General features: G+C 51.0%; 1 protein-coding gene across 2 annotated transcripts in view; it reads left to right on the top strand.

The window, feature by feature from the left end:
* Fbln1 (fibulin 1) overlaps positions 1-27,052 on the top strand; it is a 72,306-nt gene that overhangs the window by 22,238 nt on the left and 23,016 nt on the right. The window contains exons 8-15 of one of the 2 annotated variants that reach the window (XM_050130243.1): positions 787-924; positions 5,283-5,426; positions 6,405-6,533; positions 7,251-7,376; positions 8,602-8,721; positions 9,936-10,067; positions 12,141-12,264; positions 26,541-26,683. In XM_050130243.1, the coding sequence (XP_049986200.1) occupies positions 787-924; positions 5,283-5,426; positions 6,405-6,533; positions 7,251-7,376; positions 8,602-8,721; positions 9,936-10,067; positions 12,141-12,264; positions 26,541-26,683 (1,056 nt within the window). Of the gene's footprint in view, positions 1-786; positions 925-5,282; positions 5,427-6,404; positions 6,534-7,250; positions 7,377-8,601; positions 8,722-9,935; positions 10,068-12,140; positions 12,265-18,628; positions 19,072-26,540; positions 26,684-27,052 lie in introns of those variants that run through there. The other variant, XM_050130250.1, reaches the window with a different exon arrangement.

The raw sequence follows: 27,052 nt of genomic DNA, 5'->3' as shown, positions 1-27,052 counted from the left end.
GATGCCAGGACGTTTGACTGAGAAAGCTCGGAGCCTGATCCTTGGCAAACAAGCCCAGGGTCCTTTCTTAACGTTTTCCATACAAACAAAACCAAGCCAGCACCGGACCAGGCTCCAATGAAGACTCTAGCACAGGTCTTGTGTAAAAATGTCAATCATTGAATTATGTGGGGTGACCCAAGAACCAGACGCCTTCTCCTGGCAGCCAGGCGGTTGAGCAATCCTGTTGCCCCACCCTGCATTGCTCTCTGGCTGAGCCTCTGGACTGCAGAGCCCGGGAGCCGAGCCAGCTGAGTAGATTACACTTGAACCTTTGACAGCCATGAACTTCAAGGCAGGGCAATCCATCTTTGTCCTCTCTCATGCAACTATTGTTAATATTTGGAATATTGTGAAGAAGACCTCAGGATGAAAAGAATTACGGAGTCCGTGTTTATTGTCGCTGAGATAATTGCCGTATGATCTAATCTAAACATATGCTTCTAAATGAGGGCTAGTACCTGCCAGGAGAATGCCTGGCTAATTTGTTAAATAACAAAAAGCTTGCCTCATAAGTCAGGGAAGGGGAGTGTTTTTTTTTTTTAAGTCTTTAGCAATTTTTTTTTTTTTTTGCACAGTTTGGCTCCCTGCAGGGCTTTTGGTGACACCCTCACTGTTGAAATGTTTTGGGGTTATACTCTGAGGAGTCTGAGCATTTTTAAAAGTACTTTCTTGTGATGTTAAAGTTTTGTGAGACGCTTCTGGCGGGACCCTTGCTAACAATCTCCTTTTTTTATGATGTACCAGATATTGACGAGTGTGAGAGTGGTATTCATAACTGCCCCCCCGATTTTATCTGTCAGAATACTCTGGGATCCTTCCGTTGCAGACCCAAGCTGCAGTGCAAGAGCGGCTTTATACAGGATGCTCTAGGCAACTGCATTGGTAAGACATGATGCCACGAGTGGGGATGGTCCACCCAGCAGGAGGCAGTCAGCATAGACCAGGGCCTGGGACAGATAGCGAATGCCATTGGCATTGTGAGCCACGTCTGGATCACAGTGACTCAGCTGGGCAGTTACAGTTCAAAAGCCTCAGAGCATATACCCAGGTACTGGTGGGGTATACCAATAAAACTTTATGTCTAAAACTACTGGCAGGCCGGGTTTGATCTAATGTCTGGTCTAAGGGTCCATAGTTTGGATGGCGTGTTGGTTTTAAAGTTGGAAACCCTTAGATTTTAGCTTAGTGTCCTAAGATTTGCTTCCTCCACCAAAGCCTCAAGTGTTTCCCCTGTAAGAGGGAATAACTGTGGGGGGCTAGGCTGGAAGCTTGGACTAAGGTGGGTGCTTGCAATGGGAGGGTACGTGGGAAGCAGCATTTGGTATACGGTTGTTCTGTGCCGCAGCTGCTTAGGCCTTCGGAAACTCACAGAAAATGGTTGAATTCATAGAGCCAGAGTTAGAGACTCCAGTGGCCTAGGGATGGGGAGCTTGTGTTCAGTGGAGACAGTTTTGGCCTGGAAGGTGAAGAGGCTCAGAGATGGCTAGGTTGATAGCAGAGTAGACCAATATGTAAAGGAGAGGAGGAGATTATGTGGACAGTAAAGAGGTCAAAGAAAGGCTGCTCGGGTGGGAGGGGCACCCGCCGCTCTTTCTTTTTTGTCTTGGTGCAGCTGTGGAGTGCCTGCCTGTTAGCATTCAGCCCAGATCTGCTTGGTAGGCAGGAGCTTCTAAACATTTCCTTCGAGGTCAGAGAGTTCCTTCCTCCAAACTGCAGGAGTTGCTGGTTGCAACCCAGCCTCCTTTCTCCGCTCTTAGGGGAAAAGACTAGATACTGGTATGCGAGTTCCTTTCTTGTTTTCCTCTTGACTCTTAGATAACCTTGCCCTGGTCTTGTCTTTGAAACGGGATTGAACGTTCATTTCTTTCCCTGTCCCTGTCTTTCCACGCCAAGGTAGAACCTTTCAGGATGGGAGCTTCACCCGAGCCCCACCCACATACCCTGGGTCTTAGCTGGTGTAGAATGTCTGAGCTGTGGGGACCTTGGCTGGGCTGGGAGTTGGCCCCTTGCCAGCCTCCTGAAATCAGCCTGTCATCACTCTGCACACGTGCAGTAAGCAGGGTGGCTGTGACCCCCTGGGGCAGGGAGAAGAGAGGATCCTGCCAAGGCTGGCAGCCTGCTGGGGCGGGGAGGGGGCTCTGGAGAAGGCCACATCAGCTGAGGATGGAAACCCTGACTCATGGCAGAGTTGGCCTTGCTTTCCTCTCTGAGAAAATCGTCGCAGGTCTCAGCCTGCCCTGGGTTTCCCTCCACAGAGTGCAGGGGCAGAGGTGCTTGATGGGGCCATCCCTCTGTGTAAACCCCCACCCTCCCACCCCACCCCGCCAACCCGATCAGATCTAAACCCTGGAGGAGCCCAGGATGTTGGCCAGATCACATCTTGGTGACATAAACTCTTACATCACGTCTGTGTAGGTTCACAGTGACATTGAGGACCATGATGTTTAGTACAGAGTTGTTGTCACCCCAACTTGGCATGGGGGGAGGTCCCCCTTTGTACTTACTGGTCACAGCCAAGTTAAGGGCTTACTCTTCTAGAAACTACCTCTTCTAGTGTAAAAACTACACATCCCTGGTTACAAACGAGGGACACCTAAGACAGAAACTAATGCCCTGCTTGCCGGGCCAGCCTCCCGGTCGGCAGGGCCGCTCTTCTGGACATTGCTCCCCTTGTTTGTTTTCTCATGGAAACAGCACTGGACTGTTGGAGTACTTGGTTTTCCCCTCTCGACCACGTGTTTAGAAATCATTCTGTGTCAGCGTTTTTATTCATGTTTAAGATAATAACATCATCAACAGAAATAGCTATCAGGAGACAGCGTATGGAAATAAGGGGGAAGAGTCCCGCACCGTGGTGCATGCCTGACATCCCAGCATGTGCAGAGATTGAGGCAGGAGGAATGTGGGGAGTCGGAGGCTAGCCTGGACTCTGTAGGGATTAGAGTCCACCTTGGGCTACATGTTGGGACCCTGGTTCAGAAAAGGAAACGAAAATAAAAAACCGAAAATATAGGCCATCTGGAGACAGCTGGGGATCATCTCTTCTCTGTGTGTATTCAGAGCCCACAGTCCACATACTTCTCCCCATGTTCTCTTGATTTCCCAAAGCAGCTCCCCCACCCCCCAATGGGAAACACTGACCCAGGCTCTGCCTTCCCAGAGCCCTATTCCACTCCCATCCCCGTGCAAGGAAAGTTGAACCCTGCCAGGTCAGGCTAGCACAGCAGACAAAAGGCTGGGCTGAGAAAGCAGAGGCCTTCCCGATACAACATGTAAAAAGCGTTAGATCTTTGAGGTTGACTCCTTCAGCACAGCAAGGAAGTCTTTTTGGGCCTTTCTTACCCTTTTTCTTCACTCTCTACCTCATGTTCCCTTTTTTCCCCTTCATTCCCTGGTGAAGCGGTAGGGGGATGGGGGAGGGCAGTGCTTTCTGCCTGCTCGTCCACAAGTGTCAGTTTCTAAGATCCCGGGGCCATCGAGGGTCCCAGCTGGTCTTAGAAGTGCTTTGTCAGACCAAGTGAACTGGGGATGACAGACAACTTGTGTTCCTGTGCTGGCACCACAGGAATCCCACGAGGGACAGCGCACAGCATGTCCCCAAACCCTAGTCTGGCCTTTCCTGTCTATTCATATCTCTGTGGATCCACTTTTTTTTTTATTTCATTCATCCATTGTCATTCTTTCGTGGAGCTCAGGCCAGGGGACTGTCTTCTCCAACAGTTTGGGAAGCCACACCAGAGGGGGCACTCGGGGCTGAGGGCTTCACTCCTGGCCACTGCACTCACCACTGACAATAGGCAGGAGCGGCCAAGCTTTGTGTAAAGGACTAGATAATGGATATTAGCCTTCCAGCCATCTGGTTTCTGTCGTAACCACCAGGCTTCTGTGGTGGTGATGCACAAGCAGCTGTAGACCACATGGAAGGCAGCAGGCCTGGCTGACTGCCAATAAAGCTTTATTTACAACAACAAGCAGTGGGCCAGATTTGGCTAGGGGGAATAAGGAGACTGGAAGCGACTGTGAGAATGGATGCCAGGACTTCCAACCTGGACAGTGTTGCCCTCTCTGCCCCTTGTGAGCCTGAGGAGTTACTTTCTCTCTCCAGGTTTGGGGTTCCCAGTGTAACATACAGGCAGTAATGCTGGCTCTGCCACTGCAGGCTGGTGATTGCAGTCCAGGGTGCTTAAAAATGTGAGTGTCCCTGTAAACTCTGCAGTACTGCTTTGCCTGTGTGGAGGCCCATTCCAGGAATGAGAGGGAGTCAGGTGTGATTCTTTATACAGCCTGAGGAGGGTAGGGCTTGGTTGTCATGGAGCAGACCCACTTTCTGACTTCAGCTATGAATCTTGTGCCGTTGCTCCTTCTTGCTGTCCCTGACCCCAGTGTGCTTTGGGGATGTGAACTCAGGAGCTCCCAACTTTCTGAGTTCTAGATCCTTCTAGACATGCTTTTAGAAGAGGTTTGGTTTTGTGTGGACTTTGATCATAAAGAGCTAACAGATGTGTATCCCAGTGTTTGTTCCTTGAGTAATTACCAGTACACGTTTGCGTGTGTGTCTCCGTGGTGAATGGCCAATGGTCCCCATACTGTAGCTATGGAAGGAGACCCCATGCGGGGAGTTTTGAGTGGCCTGAGTCAACCCAGATGGGGGACGCAGGAAGGAGTCTTCCGTGGAGAAAGTGGTCAGAGGCACAGCTACTGCCCTGACTGGAGGTGGGCCCTGAGTGGCTGGTCTAGGACTTGTAGATGTATCACTAAGGTTTCCAAGGACTGGCCAGGTTCAGTAGACAGGGACCACCCACCAGAGGAGCCTGGGGCCTCACTGTGGTCTGGAACTGGTACAGAGGGGTGTGTACCTCTGTCTCCTAGGCATCGAGCTCAGGGGGGCCCTAGCTGCCTGTGTAGGTCAGGTGCATGCAGGAAAGGCAGGCCAGCAGGGGCTACAGAGGATATAGAAATTATGTTTGGAAGCAGGGGAGGGGAGGGCAGGGAGGGACCTGAGGCTGCTTGTCCTTTGGCCTTTACCTTTGTGTAGGGCAAAGGGATCAGGGACTATGGTTTGTGGCTTTGGTGAACAGACATTCACCATTCAGTTCTCCTAAACCGGTTATAGCAAATCTAGGTGGCACAAATTTTGCTTGCTTTGGTGAGAGAAGAAAAGGCTCTTTTGGAGGTTCAGTGCCTGCGTTCGTGGATAGCCTCTGTTTAACCATGCTGTACCTTGTCTCTTCTCTCTGTAGATATTAATGAGTGTTTAAGTATCAGTGCCCCATGCCCTGTGGGGCAGACATGCATCAATACAGAGGGCTCATACACATGTCAGAAGAATGTGCCCAACTGTGGCCGTGGCTATCATCTCAACGAAGAGGGAACCCGCTGTGTTGGTTGGTATCAAACGCATGCACACGCATGCACACATGCACGCACATGTGTGCGCACACTTTCCTGTCTGTTTCCAGCACAGTCTTTCCCTTCTCTAGAAGAGAGAGTTGGTCTCCAAAGTGAAGACATTCTGTCTGTCCATCCATCCCATTGCCCCTCCCCGGGGTTAGACCTTTGCTGTCTTGGCCAAACTATTACATAGTGTATACCGACATTTCCAGTCTTGTCTTCAGTATGCCCAGTGCTCTCAGGCTCCCTGATCACAGCCTCTTAGTAGCTGAGAACAGACATTCACCATTCAGTTCTAAACCGGTTATAGAAATCTAGGTGGCACAAATTTTGCTACTCCCCTGTTGACTGAGGTTTTCTGTCCTGCCTGGTCCTGCCGCCGTTAAGTCCCAAAGAATCACACAGAGGTCTACATTAGTTATAAACTGATTGGCCCATTAGGCTGAGGCTTCTTATTAACTCTTTCTTACATCTTATATTAGCCTATTATTCTCGTCTGTGTTAGCCACGTAGCTTGGTACCTTTTGCAGCAAGGCAGTCATATCTTGCTTCTTCTGTGGCTGGGTCACGACTGCAGACTGCGCTTCCCTCTTCCCAGAATTCTCGTTGCCCCACCTCTACTTCCTACCTGGTTGCCCTTGCCTATACTTCCTGCCTGGCTAATGACCAATCAGCGTTTTATTAAAATATGACAGGGTACAAACCATTGTCCCACAGCACTCCCCTGGAGAACACAAGAGCACTGGGTGGCGTCTTATTTATTCCCACTTCCTGCCTGCTGGCTCATCTCTGCCAGGAAAGGGACCTTCCTCCCCACAACCCTTAGCCATCCTCAGGACCTCCCTCACAGCCCTGGGCACTTCCTGTCTCACTGGAGATTAGGCCTGTCACATCGTAGGTGCTCTGTGTAGAATGGGGTGCTGCTGTCAGTGTGAAAGGCTCTCAGTGTGTCTTCCTTTCTCCTCCACTAGATGTGGATGAGTGCTCACCACCGGCAGAGCCCTGTGGGAAGGGCCACAACTGTTTGAACTCCCCGGGAAGTTTCCGCTGCGAGTGCAAGCCTGGATACTATTTTGATGGCATCAGCAGGACCTGTGTGGGTATGTGAATGTCTTTCAGGCTCTAGGGCTCCTCATCAGGTGATTCCACACAGGGGAGTCTGTGGCACCTACGGTGACCATGTCCATCCCATCCTCATCTCAGGAGGTCCCAAGTGCAGGTAGTCACAGGGTGAAGGCTCACAGTTAGGAGCAACTGTCTAACTGCAGCTCTGCTACCAACCTGGCCTCGGGCCATCATCAGGGCACGAGCTGTGTCAGCCTGCTTCCTTATGGTTCTGTTAGACTCCAGCCCCCAAGGGTTTCTAAGACTCCAGCCCAGGTCTGCAGCCAGCAAGATGACAGTGATTTCCCAGATTTGCTACAGACCTATAGGGCTCCAGGGCTTGGGATGCACAGCTCCCTAAGACAGTTAGAACGAAAGGTGGCCAGGAGTGGAGTCAAACCCTATCCAGCTACTGCTTGCTGTTACCAAACCAGGATACTCAATGGAGGCCGACAGCTGCCCTGTCTCCCCTCTGCAGCAAACCCTAGCAGACTCTGCAGTGGGCAGAGGGCTGGCAGAAGGATATCTGTCCAGATGTGCCACATTTGTCAGAGCACACAGAGACGCAGTCAAGGGAGGCCTCAGCCCATTCATCTGAGACCTGAAGGAGGGAGTCAGGGGCCGAGGACCATGAACCACTGCCATCAGCAGAAGGGTGGGACATGGCCCTGATCCAGTGGTTGCGCTCCGAACTGACTGCCCCTCTGTTTCAGACATCAATGAGTGCCAGCGCTATCCTGGGCGCCTGTGTGGCCACAAATGCGAGAACACGCCAGGCTCTTACCATTGCAGCTGCTCTGCGGGCTTCCGGCTGTCTGTGGATGGCCGGTCTTGTGAAGGTGAGGATCGGTCACGGGCGATCAGCAGCCTTAGCCACGCCCCTCCTCTATTCACAGACTCCTTTGGAGTTTAGTAGGCAGGCGTTTGAAGGATGCTAGAATCCCCACTCTAAGGACGTGACTCCAAGCCAGTCGCAGCCATGCTGAAACTTGGCGAGTGTTCCTGGCAGGGCTTGGCCAGTGGTTTGGGTTCATGAGTCTGGCCGTGCACAGATAACAGAGTGTCTTGTAGTATCATGTGTGGTTATTGTTCCTGGGTGTGTTTAGGCATCTGAGCCTCGTGCTTTGGTAAGACTGAGGACACAGTGCTCAGGCCTGGCCAGCCTTGTCTATTCTATGTGTTATTAAGCATGTGCACCATGGTGTAGCAAGATGTGGTTCCTATGTCAGGGAGTATGTTTATAATGTGATGGAAAACCGCACTGGACATAGATTGAGCAGATGACCTGGTCAGGCATGTTGGGGCCACAGATATGAAACACTGAGCGAGAGGCTGATGGTCTATCCCATCTACTCTCTCAAAAACATAGTAAATGAATGTAAGAAGGAATCTCTAAGCCAGAGGTCAGCAAGCTTTTTCTCTTCCATCTGTGTGATGACTATTTTAAACCTTTCTGCCTAGTCTGTAGACAGTACTCCAACTTGCTGTAGGAACACAAAAGTAGCCATAGGTTCTAGTCAATAGTTATGTGCCAATAAAACTTTATTTACAAAAACAAGTGGTGGGCCAAACCTGGCCTGGAGCTTGTTCTAGGTGAAGGGAATTGATGACCAGTAGTTGGGTTGCAAGTAGCCCCGAAGTTCACAGATTTAGGAGTACCAGGGCTACTGTCCCACAGGCTATGTCACCTCTGTCACCAAGTGGGCAGGGCAGGAAAGATTTTCACTGAGAGCTAGAAGGGGCTGTGGTCATGATGGGACTCTGGGTATGCTATCATGCTGAGCCTGGGCCCCGGGGGGGGGGGGGAATTGAAGGGAGCCAAGCCTGGAGGCTGTCATTCATCCTGCCAGGATATGGTGTGGCTTCACACAGTCAGTAACAGGGATGGAGAAATTCCAGACTTCTCAGCTACAGTGGGCTGGAGTAGAGAGGCCCCTTAGTCTTCAACTTCAGACTTCACCTCCCTGTTTCAACTCATTGTTCTCTGTGTCCTCCGTCTGCAGGGGAGTCAGGGACTTGAGGTGTGGGTCTGAGCTGTGACTTATGGGAACCTCTCTTTTCTAGATGTGAATGAATGCCTTACCAGCCCCTGCAGCCAGGAGTGTGCTAATGTCTATGGCTCCTACCAGTGTTACTGTCGCCGAGGCTACCAGCTCAGTGACTTGGACGGGGTCACCTGCAAAGGTGAGGGCACCCTGTGTACTGTGGGGAGCACCCTGCTCCTGCTATGGTGGAGAGCCTGCTAGGATTCCTCTACCCAGTGAGAATCCTGTTTGCTCCCTTGGAGGCGGGGCTGGATCCTTGGTTTTCCTCTGATAGACCTTTTACTTGGACTAAGAGTGAGGTTAGGATGTAAGCAAACCAGTCTGTGGGTTGCCCTTAAATACACATGCCGAGGTGGTAACCGCTCGGTATGCTGGCACCCCAAGTGACAGGGCACAGGACTTGGCAGCAGTATATGATGAAAGGTGAGGAGTGACCTGAGGGCCACCGACCCCTGAGACGCAGCTCTGCTCTGGTCTGAGCTCCACCCTCACCAGGCCTGGCCATCATCTTCTCTGTCAAATGCAATACTCCCTCCTAGACTGTTGGGACAGCCCAACCAGATGACAGTTCAAAAGCACCTGGAAACTTCAGTGTTATAACAAGCTGAGAACTCCCAGGTCCAGATCCAAAGTGCTCTCTCCTCCCCTCCCCTCCCCTCCCCTTCTTCCTCCCCTCCTTCTCTCCTTCTTTCTCCTCCCCCTCCCTCTCCGCGTGGGATCCAACCCAGGGCCTTGCTCAGCAGATGCTATTTTACCCATCTATGCCCCCAGACCTAAGATCGGAAGCTTTGGAGTCCCAGTATGACTCCACAGTGGAAAATTCCGTACCGTGAGTCACAGTCCAAGCTTAGGTGCACTGAAAATACTTTATAGAAATGGATTTGGGGTTTAGACTTAACTCCCATCCCCAAGGCATATTTATTTAAGTGGTAATATCCCAGAATATCTGAGATACTTCTGATCCCAAGCATTTCAGATGGGGGAAACTCAGCCTGTACTTTCATGTGATGTGTGGTGAATTTTGTATATTTGATCGGACGGTTGGGTAAGGTGCCTTTTTTTTTTTTTAAGCAAATCGTCCTCTATTCTTCTCTGTATACATCACACCATAATAGCCTTAGACTATATATCCTTAGACTAGTCTATCCCCTCCCTGGACCTCAGTTTTCCCTTCTGTGATGATGGTCCCTGTGGCCACCGTCAGCCCCAGGGTGAGGCCTCTTCCTGGCTTGTCCTATGCTGTTGCCCTCCCAGCCCAGCCTGGCCACGCCGGGTTGCCCCATGGCCTTGCTGCTGCTGTGGCTGTGGAACACAGCTGGATCCTGAGGGAGCACTCTGACTGTGCTGTTGCAGATATTGACGAGTGTGCCCTGCCCACCGGGGGCCACATCTGCTCCTACCGCTGCATCAACATCCCCGGAAGCTTCCAGTGCAGCTGCCCCTCATCTGGCTACAGGCTAGCCCCCAATGGTCGCAACTGCCAAGGTGAGTGAGGCGGACTGCCTGCCTTGGGGTCATCCATGCTTCTGACCAGTTTCACAGTGTCGAAAGAGAGCGATGTGCTTCCCAGATGCAGAATGGTTTCAGGGAGTAGGGAGAGGTGCCCCGGCTTCCCATACACAAGGCCAAGGCTGTCCTCAGGGCTGTCTGGGCTCTGTGAAGGTCCTGTCAGGTGAGAACACCCGAACTCTCTCACTCTGTCCTTCTTGGCACTTGGCAGAGTGACACGGGGACCCTGTCCTCAGTCTAGTCTAATTGTGTATTCTCCCACCCAGTCATTGGACAGACAGGCAGTGAGCCAGGTCCTAGGTTACAGAAGTGAGCAGGTGTCGGGTGCCTCTGCTCCTGCAAAGGGCTGGCTGTGGTCTGGTATGAGAAGCCAGAGGTCTCTGTATCTGGGAACACTAGCGATTGTGTGTTTAGGGGGCTAGGGTCAGCTCAGTGGTGAGAGCTGGTATAGTCTTTCCGTATTTGTCCTCCCTTTCTAAGAACTTGCTGGGTTCCCCGTCATTCCCTGTTCACCCATTTGGTTACTGACAATGCCGAGGACAAGCTTGTGGGCAAATGATCATGTGTGTGCCCTCTGGCTCACACCAGGAGCGGCCCGAGGAGCATATCACAGGCAAAGCTGGCTGGCCCCTTCTTCACAAGTCCCCCATGAGCTGGCAGTTCAGAGACTCTAGAGAGTCCCAGGTCCTGAACATGAAGATGGGCACTTGTGACCCCTGCACTGTAGGTGCAGAGAGAGATGCTTCCTTGGAGCTGGCTTAGCCAACCTGACTAAGTGCTAGGTACCAGGTTGCGGGGGGTGGAGAATGGCAGAGGAAGATTCCTGATGCTCTACACATTTGTGCATGGGCACTCACATACACGTTTGTGTATATAACCCCCCCAATACACACACATACACATGCGCATACACCAGCAACAACAAAGAAGGTGGCCAGCCAAAGGCAGGGCCTGTAACATTCTCTGGAAGGGACCCACTCAACTTCTCTGAGGTCGGACAGGACTGTTTTTACCCCCATAGTCCTGCTTTCTGCTCTCCTGGCCCAGGTCCCTCACCACAGCCTGGAGTCCTGCCCAGAAGCAGCAAAAACACATTCCTGGGCTGGCGAGATGGCTCATTGAATAAGACTCTCATTGCCAAGCCTGATGACTCTGAGTTCAATCCCTGGGCCCCACACGGTAGAAAGAGCAAACAGATTCTTGCAAGTTCTCCGACCTCCACACACATGCTGTGGCACATGCCCACCCTGACCCTCCAAATAAAAAGGTTTTTTTTTTTTTCTTCCCACAAACCCACATTCCTGAGCTGTGGTCTCTGAGATTGGCAAGGGTTGCTCTTGCCAGTGACAGTCAGACTTGTGACTCCTCTTAACAGCTACCTCCTAGGTTTGGTGATAACCCTGAACCCCATCCTCTTGGAATATTGTGTAAGGGGCTCCCCAACCTCTAGAGGTTATAGGCCCTGTAACAGGATCTCCAGGCCTGGTCCCCTTGTCTAACCACTTTTGTTACTGCCCTGAGACCCAAGGGAAGATGCATGGCTCTCTTTTAGGGCCTGTTTCCTCACCTGTGTTGTGGGACCATAGGCTCAGATTCTTCCTGACTGTCAAGATGTAGCTAGTCACACATGAGGTCAGGGTAGCCTTCCTTGAGAGCCATGGGAAGGTGATATGTAGTTGGAGCACCAGATTCTGGTGCCTACTTGCGTGGGTTCAAAGCTTGGCTGTGTCACTTATACAGAACGTGTGACTGTGGTCAGGTTCCTTACGCTCCGTGAACCTTTTCTAAGATGAGGACTGTAACAACACTCACATTGTCATTCCTGCTGGTGTTCCAACACTCTTCACATGGTATCTACTCTTGCTGCACACCCCCACTGAAACACTTGTGAATAGGCTAGTACGTTTGTTATTCTCCGTGTTTCATAAAAGAGGGTCTGACACCACATGCTGCTCCCATGGAGGGCCAGGATGTTAATACACAGTTTGCGTGGGTAGGCATGGCTTTCATGGCTTTAGCCTATACCTCACTGTCTCTGGGTCTCCACAGACATTGACGAGTGTGTGACTGGTATCCACAACTGCTCCATCAATGAGACTTGCTTCAACATCCAAGGCAGCTTCCGATGCCTGTCCTTTGAATGTCCCGAGAACTATCGCCGCTCCGCAGACACGTAAGTCTCTGGGACCCACTGTCTGTTTGGGCTTCCTAAAGGCCCAGCTCTGGGCATGGGCAGGTGGTCCATAAGCTGTGACTGTAGTGTTCTCCTATTCGGCCTTAAGAATCTGCTGATTCTTGGTTCCGAGGTCCTTGAGGGCCAGTGAGACTATCCTTGGGAGGTCATGGGGATAGCTGCAGCTGAGTCATGGACTGTGGGCATGCTGCCATTGAGATAGACCTTGGTCACTTCATCTGTAACATGCATATGTGAGAATACGCTGACTTGGAGGAGCAGGTGACAATGTCACTCTCTTGGCCAAAATCCAGGGTTCAAGGTGACTTTTTAAGGCATCTGCATTCCATCTAGCAGAGTGATATGTGGGAATAGCATGAAGTGTCCCATACTTGAAACTGACTATGTGCCCTGTAATCTCCAGTCACCGTGGTGTCCTCTCTGGTGTCCAGGAACTCCTTCCTTAGGGAGTTCGGAGGACTCCCAGGCCATGGTTCCCATTGCAACCACCGTCATCTCAGTTCTATCCAGAGAACTTTATTTACCTGCTGTGGGAAAACTCCACTCTGGGAGCTCATTCCAGGAGTGAGTGTGGACTGATGGCCTCACCACTAGCACTGAGATGTTTAAAGCGAGCATATGGCTGGACAGCCCGGGTTTTCCATGTGATCTCTTGACCTTGTGCTTGTCTTTGGCTCTTGGACAGTCCACCTTTTGTGATGTGTTGATGCAGACCTACAATCCCAGTACTAGGATCACCAGCTTGAGGACAGCCTGGGCTGCCTGTTGAGTCCCTGTCTCAGCACTACCAAGTGCCTTGTTTCTTTCTGTGTCTGGGTCAGGGAAAAGCTACTCCAGAAGTGGATTTGCAAATGTGTCACATCCCTAGGAGGTCACGAGTTGTGCAATAGCCTGGCTGCAATGGCAGGACTGTCCTGAGTCACCGAGAAAGCTATGCACCCTTGGTTTGAGGCCGTTTTCTGTTTCCCATTACAAATGACTGGGTTTGAGGATTCCAGAAGCTGGGCTGTGGTTGTAATGGTAACTTCTAACTCCTCTGCTGGGGGCAGGACATATGAGTCTGTGGGGAGGCAGACTGACCTTGCTCGCTGAAGTGATTGCTAAGGTGAGCAAAATTCAGGTGCTGATGGGCTGAGTATTTACAGGCTCCTGGGTAGATGATGGGCCGTGGATGTCCCGCCCATTGGGCGAACTTCTAGGAGCACACGCCAGATAGTGAACAAAGAGTACACAGGATGCTGAGAGAGTGGAGAGAGGCCGACCTGGCCAGGGGACAGGTAGATAGGTAGGGTGTGTTGGCCAGACTTGAATTAAGGTCAGTGAGAGCTGAATTAGGCTGTGGGGGAGATTGGGGCCCTGCACACACTGAAATGGGGGTATCCCTGGGACACCTGTGGTGCATTTCCTTCCATTGTGGGGTTGATATGTCAGGCCACAGCTGCCAAATCCTGCTGTTTCTGGGGCTGGAAGAGGAAACTGTTCTTCATCAAAACAGGCTGGATGTGGACACAGGGACAAGAGAGGTGGGGAGTGATGCTCCAACCCTGTGAAGATGACTGTCCTCCTGTGACACTTTCTGTCCTTTGTCTTTGTGTCACCAAGTGCCGGAGAGTAGGGATGGAGGAGGTGGAGTCCTCTGTGCTGAGGATTTGGGGAGTCCTAAGTGAACCCCCTTGGGAATGCTCCTCTTCCAAGCAGAGACTTTATGGAGATGCTGAGATATTCTAGAAAGATCACAGTTTGGGAGTCACGCTGACTTGGGTTTCTTGGAGCTTCTGTCTTAAGCTGTAAGGTGGAATGGTGGGGTGGTCTGCAGGGTTCCCCGCGGGCATGACTCTGGGGCACAGCTCCCTTCTGCTTGTTTTGCATAGACCTCACCCTGGGTTCTGCCCAGCAGGCAGGCGCAGGCATCCCAGGATGCACTTATTCCTGCAGTACTGTTGAGGGGGAGGGAAAGCTGGGTCTTTGTTGGTTATGGCGTGTAAATCTGGGAGGCCATGTGGGGATGCAAGGACTTGGGCTGCCATGTAGAAAGGCTGGGCTTCTGGTCCTGGCCTTTCTCAGTGCTGTGGCCTTTGGTCATCCTTGGGCCACCTACGTAAAGTGGTACAAGCTTGCTTACTTGCTTGGTCAGGTGTTGGTAACCAGAGGTAGCAAACCCGGCTCAGTGCTGGCCCAGTCTGCCCATTGAGCTCTTGTGGGGGTGATTGTTCTTCTCAAGGCACAAGTCAGAGGACAAGATTCTTTTTGAGTGACATCAGTTTTGTTCTGCTGGTCAGTGGGTGACAAGGCTGTGTCTAAGGTCACTTGACTCTTGAATGGGAAAGCTCGAGAAAGCACATGAGGGGCATATGGTTATGATTTTGTGACCGACAGCTGTGCCGGAGTCTCTCTGGTTACAGCTTTCTTCTTTGATGGACCCCGTTGAGGAGGCGTGGACAGGTTGTGAGACCAGTGTTGAGCGGAGGAAGTGGGGCCAGGGCCTGAGTCTCCAGTGGAAGGTCTTCACCCTAGCTGGGGGTGGGGCGCTAATGAGAAGAAGCTCGCTTCCGGGCACATGTTAGATGAGAGGCTTCCGTTCTACAATCCTTGTTTCTCCTCATCAGAAACCCAGGCCTCTTAGCTCCCTGACCTTTAGAAAGGAGACAGTACACGGCGTAAAGTGGATGCCATGGTGTAACACTTGTAATCTCAGCATTGGTGAGGTAGAGGCAAGCAGATCAGGAGTTCAGGATCAGCTGTTGGCTGCATGAGATACTGTCTCAAGCAGAGACAAGGTGAGCTGGGATGAGGAGATGGCTCAGCAGGTGACTCGCTTGCTCTTCAAGTTTGAGGGCTGGAGTTCGGATCCCTAGCACCCACGCCAGGCAGGCATAGCAGCTCATCCGTGGAGATGGTGGGTTCCCATAACAAGCTGAATAGTTAAATAGCCAAATTGTCCCACTCTGAGTTCAAGTGAGGCACCCTGCCTTGCTATATAAGGCAGAGATCGATCAGAAAAGACACGAGATGACAACCTTAGGCATCCATATGCATGTGCGCACAAATATGTCATGCGTGTATATACAGAGGAACCAGTGGGTGGCTCTCCTGCAGTTCATGCTCCACAGGGGCAGCTTGTTCTGGAACCATGATGGGTAAGATGTGGGAATCGATCTTCTCCACCTCCCAGTCTCTCCTCTCCCGCCACCCCACTCTCTCTCTCTCTCTCTCTCTGGGCCTCAGACCCTCTCTCACTTCACTACCCAGGAGCCCGATCCAGCAAGCTAGGGACACCATCTACAAATGAGTCTCATGGACATGCCCAGGTAGCTAAGGTCCTGACCTCAGAGTGCCTGTTACTTCTGTGTGCAAGGCTGTCTCTAGCATTCAACAGGGCTGGATATATTGTTTTCCCCTCCGTGGAGCCACTCTGGAGTATGGTTGTAAAATCTGTCATGAAGCTGGGTGGCTCTGGGTACTGTGACTTAGGAAAGTGGCATAAGGGAAAAGCTGTGGTCACAGAGGGCAAGAGGGACTTGGCCAGGTCCTGGGCCTCTCTCAGGAATGACAAATGGCTCATGTGAAGGAAATGTCAATGTGATCACAGGGGTGTCCCAGCAACCTTCTTCTTGGCTTTTGTCTCTCATCTGTACTGGCTTCTGATGATTTTCACAACGCCTGAGGTATTACAATCAAAGATGTTGGACTGGAGAATCGGGACACATTGCACTGTAATGCATATGTGAGAAGGGACTGTGTCTGTGGATGCTATGAGCCTGGTCCCTGTGCAGGGCAGGTCCCAGGTTCAGCTTCCCTTTACCCTGCTCTGTAATCGATTCAGTAATGATCAGCTACCAGGTTTCATTGCTGGCCCTCGTCCAACCAGCAGCTTGCCACACACGGTGGTTATGACTTCTAGGATGTTTTGATAAAATTTGGAGCAGGGAAAGAAAGTCAAGGACCAAGCCGACCTGCACAGTGACCATTTACAAAGTGCAGTAGGAGCTGAGCCCTGTGCTGGCACAGGGGATAAAGCCAAGGAACCACTACCCCACCTGGGGAGTGAGTGGCCTAAAAAGAGCCAGTCCATACCCCCTCTTTCCAGGGAGGGCTTGGGTTCTCTTCTGATGGATGACAGTATCCAAAGCCCTGAGATGTGATGGTCGTGGGAGCTGGACCAGGACGTCACGCAGGCCTCACATTTGCCGTGCTTATTTCGCAACTCAAGACCTAGTCTTTGGTCAGTAGAGGGCCCCACAGGGCAAGTGGGAAAGCTAATTCCATGAAGGAGACTGTAGCACCACCTACTGACCAGACCCATTCAGACAATTCCTGAAGCACTTGAACTTGGATAATTCCTCCACCTCCCCCACTTCACTCCCTCCCTCCTTCCCTCCCCCCTCTCTGTGTTGTGTCATACATGTGTGTTCGTGCATGTAGCCTGAAGGGAGATAAGCTGACTTTGAAACTCAAATTTGCTGCTTACTGCCATTGACACCCCCAGAGGAACAGAGCTCATGGACCCCAGCAGCCTCCCTGACTCTCCACTGCCCTCCCTGCTCTCAGTCATCCCACCATAGACCTCCTGGTCATGTGGAGTACCCCCATTTACCTGATCCTTGACATCTCTAGGGGCAACATCCTTTCCTCAGTGCCCATGCCTACCTCATTCCCTGCTACAATGGCTCCGGGCTCTCGCTCCCAGAATCTGCTCCCTTTAGTGTGCACAGCCATCTCCTGTTACAGTACCGCGGATCTTACTTGTAGGGCTGTTCCTTTCTTAGAGCCAGATTGGTAAATAGTCAAGTAAATGGAAGGCTTCCTAACAGCATCTGATAAGATGCAGACAGAAACGCCATGCACAAGAACTGTCAAATGTGGTATAAGCTAAGAAATGGAGGCCTAGGAAGACCAGGAGAGAAAATACCCCCAAGTGGAGAATCCAAACCCAGTCAAAATGGCAGAACTTCCTGAGAAGGGCTTGGCCAAGTCCTATGGGGTGTGACATCTTGTCTCTGCTTCTTTTTAAGGCTGTGCCACGCTGCCTTCAGAAGGTGCTGAGTCTGGTGTTCATTTCCTGCCAACATCCTGTCCCAGGAATATACTCTCTGTCTCCATCCTGTTGTAGGAAGTTAGGGTCTGTAATTAAAAGTGACTGAGAAAACGATCCTCACCCTATCACAAGAGGTCAGTTCCTGTCACAGAGCCAGGACTGTCTCCATCCTACATCCTGTCACATTTTGTCTTTGCCTCTCCTACAAGGACGTTAGTGCATGTCTCCATTCTGTTACAGGAAGGGGGAGTCTGTTGTCATCTCTACCATGCAAGCAATTAGGGCCTTTCTTTGTCTACACCACATAGAGGAAGTTAGAGCCTGTCACAGGAAGTGAGACCCTGCCTTCATCTCCACCACACAGGAAGTTAGAGCCTGTCACAGGAAGTGATAATCTGCCTTCATCTCCATCACACGGGAAGTGTGTGTGGCCTGTCTCCATCCTGCCACAGGAAGTGAGACCCTGTTTTCATCTCCACCACTCAGGAAGTTAGGACCTGTCTCCGTTCTCCACGGGAAGTGAGACCTTTCTCATCTCCACCACTCAGGAAGTTAGGACCTGTCTCCGTTCTCCACGGGAAGTGAGACCTTTCTCATCTCCACCACTCAGGAAGTTTGGACCTGTCTCCATCCTCCACAGGAAATTCAGTCTTGTCACAGGATATTAGCAGCTGTCACATCTCCATTCTGAGCCCCACTCTGGTCTCTGTGGATGAACTGGAGCAGGTGTCTAAAGCTGAATGACAAGGACTGGGGAGCTGATCTCATCCCTGAGCATAGACTTGGCTTCTTCCCTCACTCTGTGGCTCTCTCTGAACCTGTTTCCTCATCTGGCAAATGGCTCTCAGGCCACCATCTTAAACACTGGTAGTGATGGCGCTAGTGAATGTGTGAGGATTAGCCCCACGTCCAATAAATGCCAATGGCTATAATGATCTCTGGGTAGTCTCTCAACCTACCCAGGAGTTCTTCATGCCCTTGGCCACTGTCTGGGTGAGGCCCTTGCCGAGTGCGCCCAAGGTGGTTCTCTGCCTTGAGAAGGGGGCACATCTCATGCTGGCTATGGCTTGACCTCAGCCACCAGTGCCCCCAGAGGGTGTTGGAAGAGACTGGTACCCGAGTCTATGGCCTGGAGGTCTATAGCACCTCCCCCAGGTGAGTGAGGGTGCTCTTTGTGCTGGCTGCGTTGGCCAGAGGGGTAGCAGGAGGTCCCGCCCAGCGAGCCGCGCTTGCCCACACTCTGTTGTTTCTCTGCTTGCTGAGGAGGCGCTAACCCTCTTCCTGTCTCTCTGTCCACTTGTCTTTCAGCCGCTGTGAGCGCTTGCCTTGCCATGAGAACCAGGAGTGCCCCAGGCTGCCTCTGAGAATAACCTACTACCACCTCTCTTTCCCCACCAACATCCAAGTGCCCGCAGTGGTTTTCCGCATGGGCCCTTCCAGTGCTGTCCCTGGGGACAGCATGCAGCTGGCCATCACCGCCGGCAATGAGGAGGGCTTTTTCACCACTCGGAAGGTGAGCCACCACAGTGGGGTGGTGGCCCTCACCAAGCCCATCCCCGAGCCCAGGGACTTGCTCCTGACCGTCAAGATGGATCTCTATCGCCACGGCACAGTCAGCTCCTTTGTGGCCAAGCTTTATATCTTTGTGTCTGCAGAGCTCTGAGTGCTTGCTTGGGCTCTGGCCACCCCCTGCTGTCGCTTTTCTGCCCTTGGAGTTCTAATAAAGTCCCAGCAGCCGTCCCATAAAGCATGCCTCTCGTGCCTTGGTTTTATTGGGCGTGGACAGGGATCTCTGTGCTTTTTCTCTCCTGGGGTAAACTGAGCCTCTTCCAGAATTGGTTCCCTAACAGGTGACTGGGGAATATTTTTCATAAGGTCTGGGTAGCCGAGAACCCAAGCAATAGAGCCCATCATTGCACTCCCAGACATCCCAGGCAAGAGAAGAATGAGGCTGAGCCAGGTCTACACCTCTGGACTGTCTCTCCCTGTGGTGTTACCCCAACAGGTAGCACTGATGGCTGAGAAAGGGCCCTCACCCCCAGAGATACCTCAGCTCCTCCTCCTTCAGCTTTCAGATACAGAACCAGCCCCCAAGAAAGGAAAGGGCTTGGCTCTTAGGACTTGACCTGTGTGGCCAAGCTAGCCTGAGGAAGTAGGCCTTCAGGCCACTGGGGCTCTTTCTAGGATCACCATGGCTGGGTGTATATTTAACCTTCTGGTCTGGGAAAACGGTAAACACAGTTAATACTTTTTGGATGAAGCTCCTGGGTAAATTATAAATGAACTCATTGGCCTTTACTGAACCCCAGTGCTGTGCCAAGAGGAGGCAAAGGTCAGCACTGTTGTGATGCTGGCTGGGAACCATAAGGTGTCTATCAGATATTTTGTGTATAGTTCTGTAAGTGTTGTCTTTGTGGATACTCGTGTGATTTGCCCACGATCACACAGATGATATATGTGCCCCAGCCCCACAGCTCTGCCTATTCTATCCCATCACAGTACCTCCACTGTGAGTCCTGATCCTCCTGCCTGTATCTTCTCCATCATGATTCCAGCCAAGCCACCTTCTGCAGGTCTCCTGGCATCCACTCAACACGCCCCACAGTTCATTCTCTGCTCAGAAACTGGAGCATGTCGAGGAATTTGCCCAAGATCCTTCATGGCATTCATTGTATGTAGTTGTGGCTTTTATTCTATTCTTTTTAAAAAAAAATGTGTGTGTGTTATCCACATGTTGTATGTGCATGCATTGAACGCATGCCTGGTGGAGGTCAGAAGAGGATGCCAGATCCCCTGGAGTTAGAGTTGCAGCCATTGTGAATCTCTATGGATTGCTAGGAACTAAACATAGGTCCTCTGAAAAAGCAGCCAGTGCTCTTAGCCACCAAACAATCTCTCCTCTATGGGATTTTCAAGGGTGGGTACAGCTTCATCTTAGGGTGACAATCCATCCTGACCTCAGATTACTCTCCCCTTGCTCAAATGGAATTTTATACCCTTAGCCTGAAAGCTGGGTAAACCTCAGTTTAAGTGGGCTTTCCTCTTCAGCTGCATTAGTCTATCTTTTATTATGATAACAGGCTACTGGAGGCTGGGTAACTTCCTGAAGAAAAGATGTTTGTTGAGCTAGACTTGGCGTCTAGCTATGGAATACCAAGGTCAAGAGACTCCATTTGATGATGGCCCTTCCTGCTGGTAGAGTCCTGTTGGGTCTCAGGGTATCACGTGCAGAGATAGAGCACGTATCAACATCTGTGTCTTGTCTTCTGACGCCTCCAGAATTTATGGGGCTCCACTGTAAGGACTGTAATCCCAGCCACCCTCCTCAGACCCCTTCTCTAGGTGTTGTAGTTGGAAAGAGTGCCCACTCTTCTAATACTTCAGTAAAGATTAAATGTCAACACCTCAAGCCTTTGGGGACACTCACACCATATCCTCACTATTATAGGAGCTTTGCATAACACCCCAGGCTGTGTTCCCTCTTTCTTGCTTACAGCATTATCTTTATGGTGCTTAGAACAGCCTGAGATATTTGCTTCTGTTCTCTGGATTTTTCTTCCTTGCCATCTGAGAGATTCTACAAAAGCAGGCACTGGGTCTGTCTCATTTGGTGACTGTCTTGGTCTCCTGGCAAGGTGCCCAATATACACCAGTTACTCTGTGTCTATTGAGAAAATGGTGATTCAGCCAATACTGGCACACTTAGGGTGTCTGTTGCCATGAAGAGACACCATGATCATAGCAACTCTTACAAAGGTATTTAATTGGGGCTGGCTTACCTGGCTTATAGTTCAGAGGCTTAGTCTGTTATTATCATGGTGGGAAGCATGGTGGCATGCAGAGAGGCATGGTGCTTGAGAGGTAGCTGAGAATTCTATATCTGGATGGCAGGCAGCAGGAAGAGAGAGTGACACTGGGCCTGGCTTGAGTTTCTGAAACCTCAAAGCCTTCCCCAGTGACATACTTTCTCCCACAAGACCACACCTACTCCAACAAGGCCACACTTCCTTATAGTGCCACTGCCTGTGAGCTTATGGGGCCCGTGTTCATTCAAACCACCACACTGGTTTAGGTTTTTAGTCTTTCAGTGGCTCTGACTGCTGGTGCTGTCTCTGTGCAGATCTGAAGAAGAGTGGTGAGGAGTGAAGGACTCTGAAGGACCCTCAGGGCCCCCTGTCACTTGTAAAGGGCTGGGGTTTGCTCCCCATGGATGGAGGGGAAGACAGTGTGCACTGACATCTGTCTTGTACAGGGGCAGCAGCTGCCTTGCCGCCTGACCTGAACCTTTCTATCATGTCCTCTCTGTACTTCCCCCTCCATCACTCAGACCTTGCTCTGATACGTGGGTCCTGGGTTGCCTTCAAGCTGCCTGTCTCCCAGGGTATGTACCAAGCCACATCAGAGGACTCTGAAGAACTAGTCTCTTTGTCCAGTTCCTCCTTGGAACCCTCTCTGGATCTCTTTTTCTAGATCAAGAAGTCTAAACCCTTGAAGGGTTTCTGTTCCCAGTGTGATCGGCCCTAGCCTACCCTCTCAGCTGCAGCTCCCCCTCCTTGACTTTTGCCCCTCCTTTCCATTCCTTAAATATGTTGGCTCCTGACCTCAACCTGAGCTTTGCCTCCTTTCTGCCAACTGCCTTCCTTCTTACATACTTAGCTCAAAAGTAATGTTCTTGGTGAAGCCTTTTTTGATTAACAGTCCCTGGCCCCAGGCATCCTTCCTCGGAGCATTTACCCTCGTATCTTAAAGTTGACAACTTTTTTGTTGCACCTGCTAGATTGGGACTTTGGAATGAAGTGGTAGTGTTTGTAGTTAGTTTGGGCTTTTTGGCCTGAAGAAGCCACTCAGTAAATAAGTGGGAAACTTGATAGGATGGTGGGTGGGAGAATGGGTGAATGGGTGGATGGATGGATGGATGAACGGACGGACGGACAGATGGATGGATGGGTGGGTGGGTGGGTGGATAAAAGAAGAATGGATGGTTGAAAGGATGGGTGGGTGTGTAGGTGGATTGATAGATGGATAGCATTTTCAAGGTTTAGCTCAAGTCTGTCTTCAGTGAAACCAGCAAAGGTCTGTAAGGAATGTATTCTTGTTGGAATGGAGGGTCTGAAGGTCTTAGTCTGGCAGTCATCATGACCCAGATTATTTAGGCAAAGGGGTACTTTTGTTCTCATGGGCACAGGATTTTGAAGACTGGGTGGGTGTTACAGGGATCTCAGAGGCTATCTAGCAACCTTCCATCCTTCCATGGCTTGCCACAGTCCCCTCCACAGTGTCTTCAAGTCTCTCTACCTCTGCTTGAGCTCCTTTGGGGTGCCCCCACCTCTTTATTTTTAAGACAGTCTTTAGTGTGTGTGTGTGTGTGTGTGTGTGTGTGTGTGTGTGTGAGAGAGAGAGAGAGACAGACAGACAGACAGACAGACAGACAGACAGACAGACAGACAGACATGTATGGGTACACAAGAGGCCAGAAGAAGTCACTGGGTTCCCCCAAAGATGGAGTTACATGTGGTTTTAAAAGCCACCCAACGTGGGTTCTGGTTACTGAGCTCAGGTCCTCTGGAAGAGCAGCAGGCACTCTTATTGAGCCATCTTACCGGCCCACCCCCACTTCTGAAAAGCTTCTCTCAGATGTAGAGCATTGTTTCCAGCTCTTGCTGCTGAGAGACCAGATGGTGCAGAAAAAACAAGAGTGGGTCTTTGGGTCTTCTGCCTCCTGCTTCCTGTACACAGAATCTGCCCCTGGCTCTGCTTGCCTTCTCTCAGAGCATCCAGGGCCACCTTGCAGATGCTCTGAAGGGTCTATGGAGTGGCTTATGAGGCTGTGTCTGTATCTAGCTGGTGGGCTGTGAGCATTGCCTTTCCTGTGGGAGGTAGTCAAAGACTCCTTTGGTTCTTGGGTTAAGTGGGAGATTAGGGCTCTTTGGGTTTGAATGTATCTATGGTTACTAATAGAAGAAGCAACTATGCCTCTTAGACTCATGATTATCTCACTTTGCCAGTGTGTTCAAGCAAGTACCCAAGGAGAAAAGATAATTTGTCGGTATTGTGAGGATGCATGGTACTCACAGTGGGCCCAATGCTTTCCCAGGACCCGACTTCCAATTAAGATAATTTGCTTGTTCAATCTCACTGCAGCTGTGGGAATCAAACTCTTTTCATTTCCCTACTTGGTGAGCAGGTTACAGAATCACACAGTTTAGGTAAATTGCCCCAAACCCCACTGCTGGTGTCTACCTGGACCAGCACTGGGGCTTATATAGCCTGGTCTAGGGTCTGTCTTGAGTTGTACCACCTAAGAGGAAGAAGGAACATTCCTGGAATTGGCTGGCACTAAAGGTTTGTCCCCATTCCACAGTTCCCAAGAGTGAGAGTGAGACACTCTGTCAGCAAAAGGAGGAGGCACTGCGCAGTGGGACAGAGCATAGCAGTAGAGGCTGGAGAGATGGCTCAGGGTTAAGAGCACTGGTCGCTCTTCCAGGGCACCCGTGTGGCAGCTCACAACCAGCTGTAACTCTAGTCCCTGAGGATCTGATGGCTCCTTGTGACCTCCTTAGCCACAGCTTGCATGCAAGCAGACATACACACATGCACGCAAAACAACCATAAAATAAAAAGGCAGGAAAAATTTAAAACACAGAAGTATGTGCAGAATGGACCGTCTGAGAGATGCAGGCCGAGTTTTTGAAGTTCTCTGGATCCTACCCCCAAAACACTCAGAAAGACTGGGCAGGAAGATGAAAATTCCATGGAAAATACTCACCACGAAACAAAGTAACAAGGCATCTCCACGCACTCCCCAAATATAAGTCAGGGCCTCTGCGTGTGGGTGGTATCTGTGGAAAATGACTGAGAAAATACTGGGGAATTCCGAATAGCCTCTGGACACCCCTGGAAAGAGCAGTAGGTTAACGTTGGGAGCTCAGAGTACCTGAGGGCTGCCTCTCGCTCCCCACCCCAGTGGGTGAGGTGTGTGGGAACCCACGATGGGGCTGGATTAGGCTGGGGCCTAAGGCCTGAGCTGCCAAGGCTTTCCTTAGTGGCCAGGTCTCTCTCTAGGGAGAGCTTGTGGAAACAGAATAGAGAATTGACAGTGCCCGCAGACACTGCTGAAGAGGAAGGTCCCAGACTGTGTCGAGGCATGTCAGAGAGGGGACCTGAGAGGCAGCAGACTAGGGGGCTCCAGGAGGTCAGTTACGTGGCTACGGAGTGTACCAACTTTAAAATGCCAGGAAAGTGAGTTCCTCATGTAAACGACCAACCGAAAAGCATCAGGGTCAGAGTCCATTTACTAGCTTCCGTAGCAGAGGCCCGTGAGCTAGGTGGCTTATAGTAGGTGTCTGTTATTTCCCACGTATGTCTTCCCCACGCTCTGCTCCATCAGAAGTGGGGCACCTTTTTCCTGGAGGGGAATGGCTGTGTTCAGCCTTCAGTGACTTGCTTGCCCACTTCAGCATGCCTCGGTTTCTACTAATAACCCTCCAGCTCTTCCTGCGCCATCATCATACAAATCCAAAACAATTGTCATCCAGGACCACTTGCCTAAGTGTGACAGAACCCACAGTGAGCTGGGCCTCTCACATCAATCATTAATCCAGAATATGCCCCCACGGAGTTGCCACCTTGCCAATATGATGGAGGCATTTTCTCAGTTGAGAGTCTTTCTTCCCAGGTGACTCTAGCTAGTGACACGTTGACAAAAAGCTGCCTAGGACAGTGGGTGTAGGCCCTGAGCACCAACAGCTGGAGGTATCCCAGAAAGACCAGAAGCCTCATGGCCTGATGGGAGACCCTCTACCCGTGCCATCTTACCAGCGAGGCTGGTCCTGTGCAGAATGCAGCGGCTGGTGTGAGGAAGCCTCAGAGGACAGAGACGCACTCTGAACCACACCAGAAGGATGCAGCCAGCCGACTCCTGACTGTGGGACTCTGTGGCTGCCGTGCACTAGATTCCTTCACTGATCGTGTGGGGAAATGAAAGGATGGGGCAAAAACTGTCAGTCAAAAGGGACTTAAGGACAGCCGTAACTTCCTCATGGGCAAGCCCATGATTGGCTAGAAATATACACGGTGGGAAGGAGCTGTAATAAAACCTAGCAGGGGCCTGCTGTGCACCCAGGTTAGGTTAGCTATAGGGTAAAGGAGGGTTGATATTAGTCTGGTTTACATGAGGTGGCCTCAGGCAGTTGGCCATGGTTTCTTTATGTGAATAGTTTTTTTTGTTTGTTTGTTTGTTTTTTTTGAGAAAGGGTCTCACTCTATAGGTCAGACTGGCCTTGAACTTATAATCCTTCTGCCTCAACCCCCTGGTATAGCTGATACTTATAAAAATGTTTGCAATAATAACTCATTGAACTAGACCTTTATTTGTATAGTGTTCATATCTGTTTTTATTTTGTTATTTCATGGATATGTATGTCTGTGCACACATGTGTACACATGTGTCTTGTGGAGGCCAGAAGACAACTTTGGGTGTTATTCCCCAGACACTGGCCACCTTCTTTTTTTTTTTTATAAGTTTTAATTGAATTTTATATATATGGGTGTTCTGCCTGCATGAATGCCTGTGCATGACTGTGTGCAGTGTCCACAGAGGCCAGAAGAGGGTGTTGGATCCCTTGGGTCTGGTGTTAGAGATGACTGTGACCAGCTGCCTTGTGTCTGAAAGAGTAAACAGTGCTCTTAACCGGCGAGCCATCTCTCCAACCTTGTGTTTTATTTCATGGTGAAGTCCTTAAGAAAAGTCTAGCACAGAGCCTGCCACGGGAGCTTACAGTAAATGCTAGCCTTTTCCTTCCCATCACTTGGGGATATCGATTCAAAGTTTCTGTGATGAACACTGAGATCAGCAGTTTATATAACCCCCCAAACCCTGCTAGCTACCCAGATGCTGGTTCCCAGGATGAAGGACCCTGACACCCTTGTTCACTTTAGCATCTATGGCACCTGGTACCCTTAGCTACTCAATACTGAGAAGTGAACATGTTCTTCAGTGGTAGACTGATGCCCACTTGGTGCTGTTGGCAAATTTCAAGCCGTGCACGTTAGCAGCTAGGCCAAATCATGTCTGCATTTCATACGAAGGACCATGCATAAATCCGTACACCACAGTCTGGCCCTGCCTCTGGGCCCCCCATTACTTGTCCCAGGCTCCTTATCCCCATGAGAGCTGTGGTCCTAGTTTTGCCATCAACTTCCCTGGGCTGTTTCCCTGCAGTTTCCGCCAAGAGAAGACAGACACTGTCCGCTGCATCAAGTCCTGCCGCCCCACCGATGAGGCCTGCATGCGAGACCCTGTGCACACCGTCTCCCACACAGTCATCTCGCTGCCCACCTTCCGAGAGTTCAGCCGTCCCGAGGGTGAGTAGACCAAAATGGAGGTCCTGGGACCTGCTTCACAATCTCCTTCTGATGGAGCAGAGGGCCTGGCCTGCAGGAGCCCTTCCTTGTAGGATGTGGTGGGGGTGGGATGCATGCCTTTCCCACCAGGGTTCCTCAGCCGGCCGCACAGCCTTTCTCTCTCGTCTGCAGTCCTTCTGGTGGGTGACACTCGTTCTGTAAATAGCATTCAGCGTTGATTCGAGGCTGGGCACTGGGGGGTTGAGGAGAGCTTCCTGAGGGAAGAGGATTAGAGGTGACTGGCCAAAGTGGGAGGAGGAAAGCAGGAACTTGCCCGCAGATCTCAGCTGGCAAGGGCTGGAGGTGAGTGGGGTAGTGTGGGCATTGAGG

This window comes from Alexandromys fortis, unplaced genomic scaffold, assembly GCF_014885135.2.
Source record: "Alexandromys fortis isolate MF-2015 unplaced genomic scaffold, M_Fortis_MF-2015_v1.1 scaffold_28, whole genome shotgun sequence".
In the NCBI taxonomy this organism is placed as follows: domain Eukaryota; kingdom Metazoa; phylum Chordata; class Mammalia; order Rodentia; family Cricetidae; genus Alexandromys; species Alexandromys fortis.
Note: the sequence above shows the minus strand (reverse complement) of the source record. Positions and strands in the feature narration are given on the sequence as shown.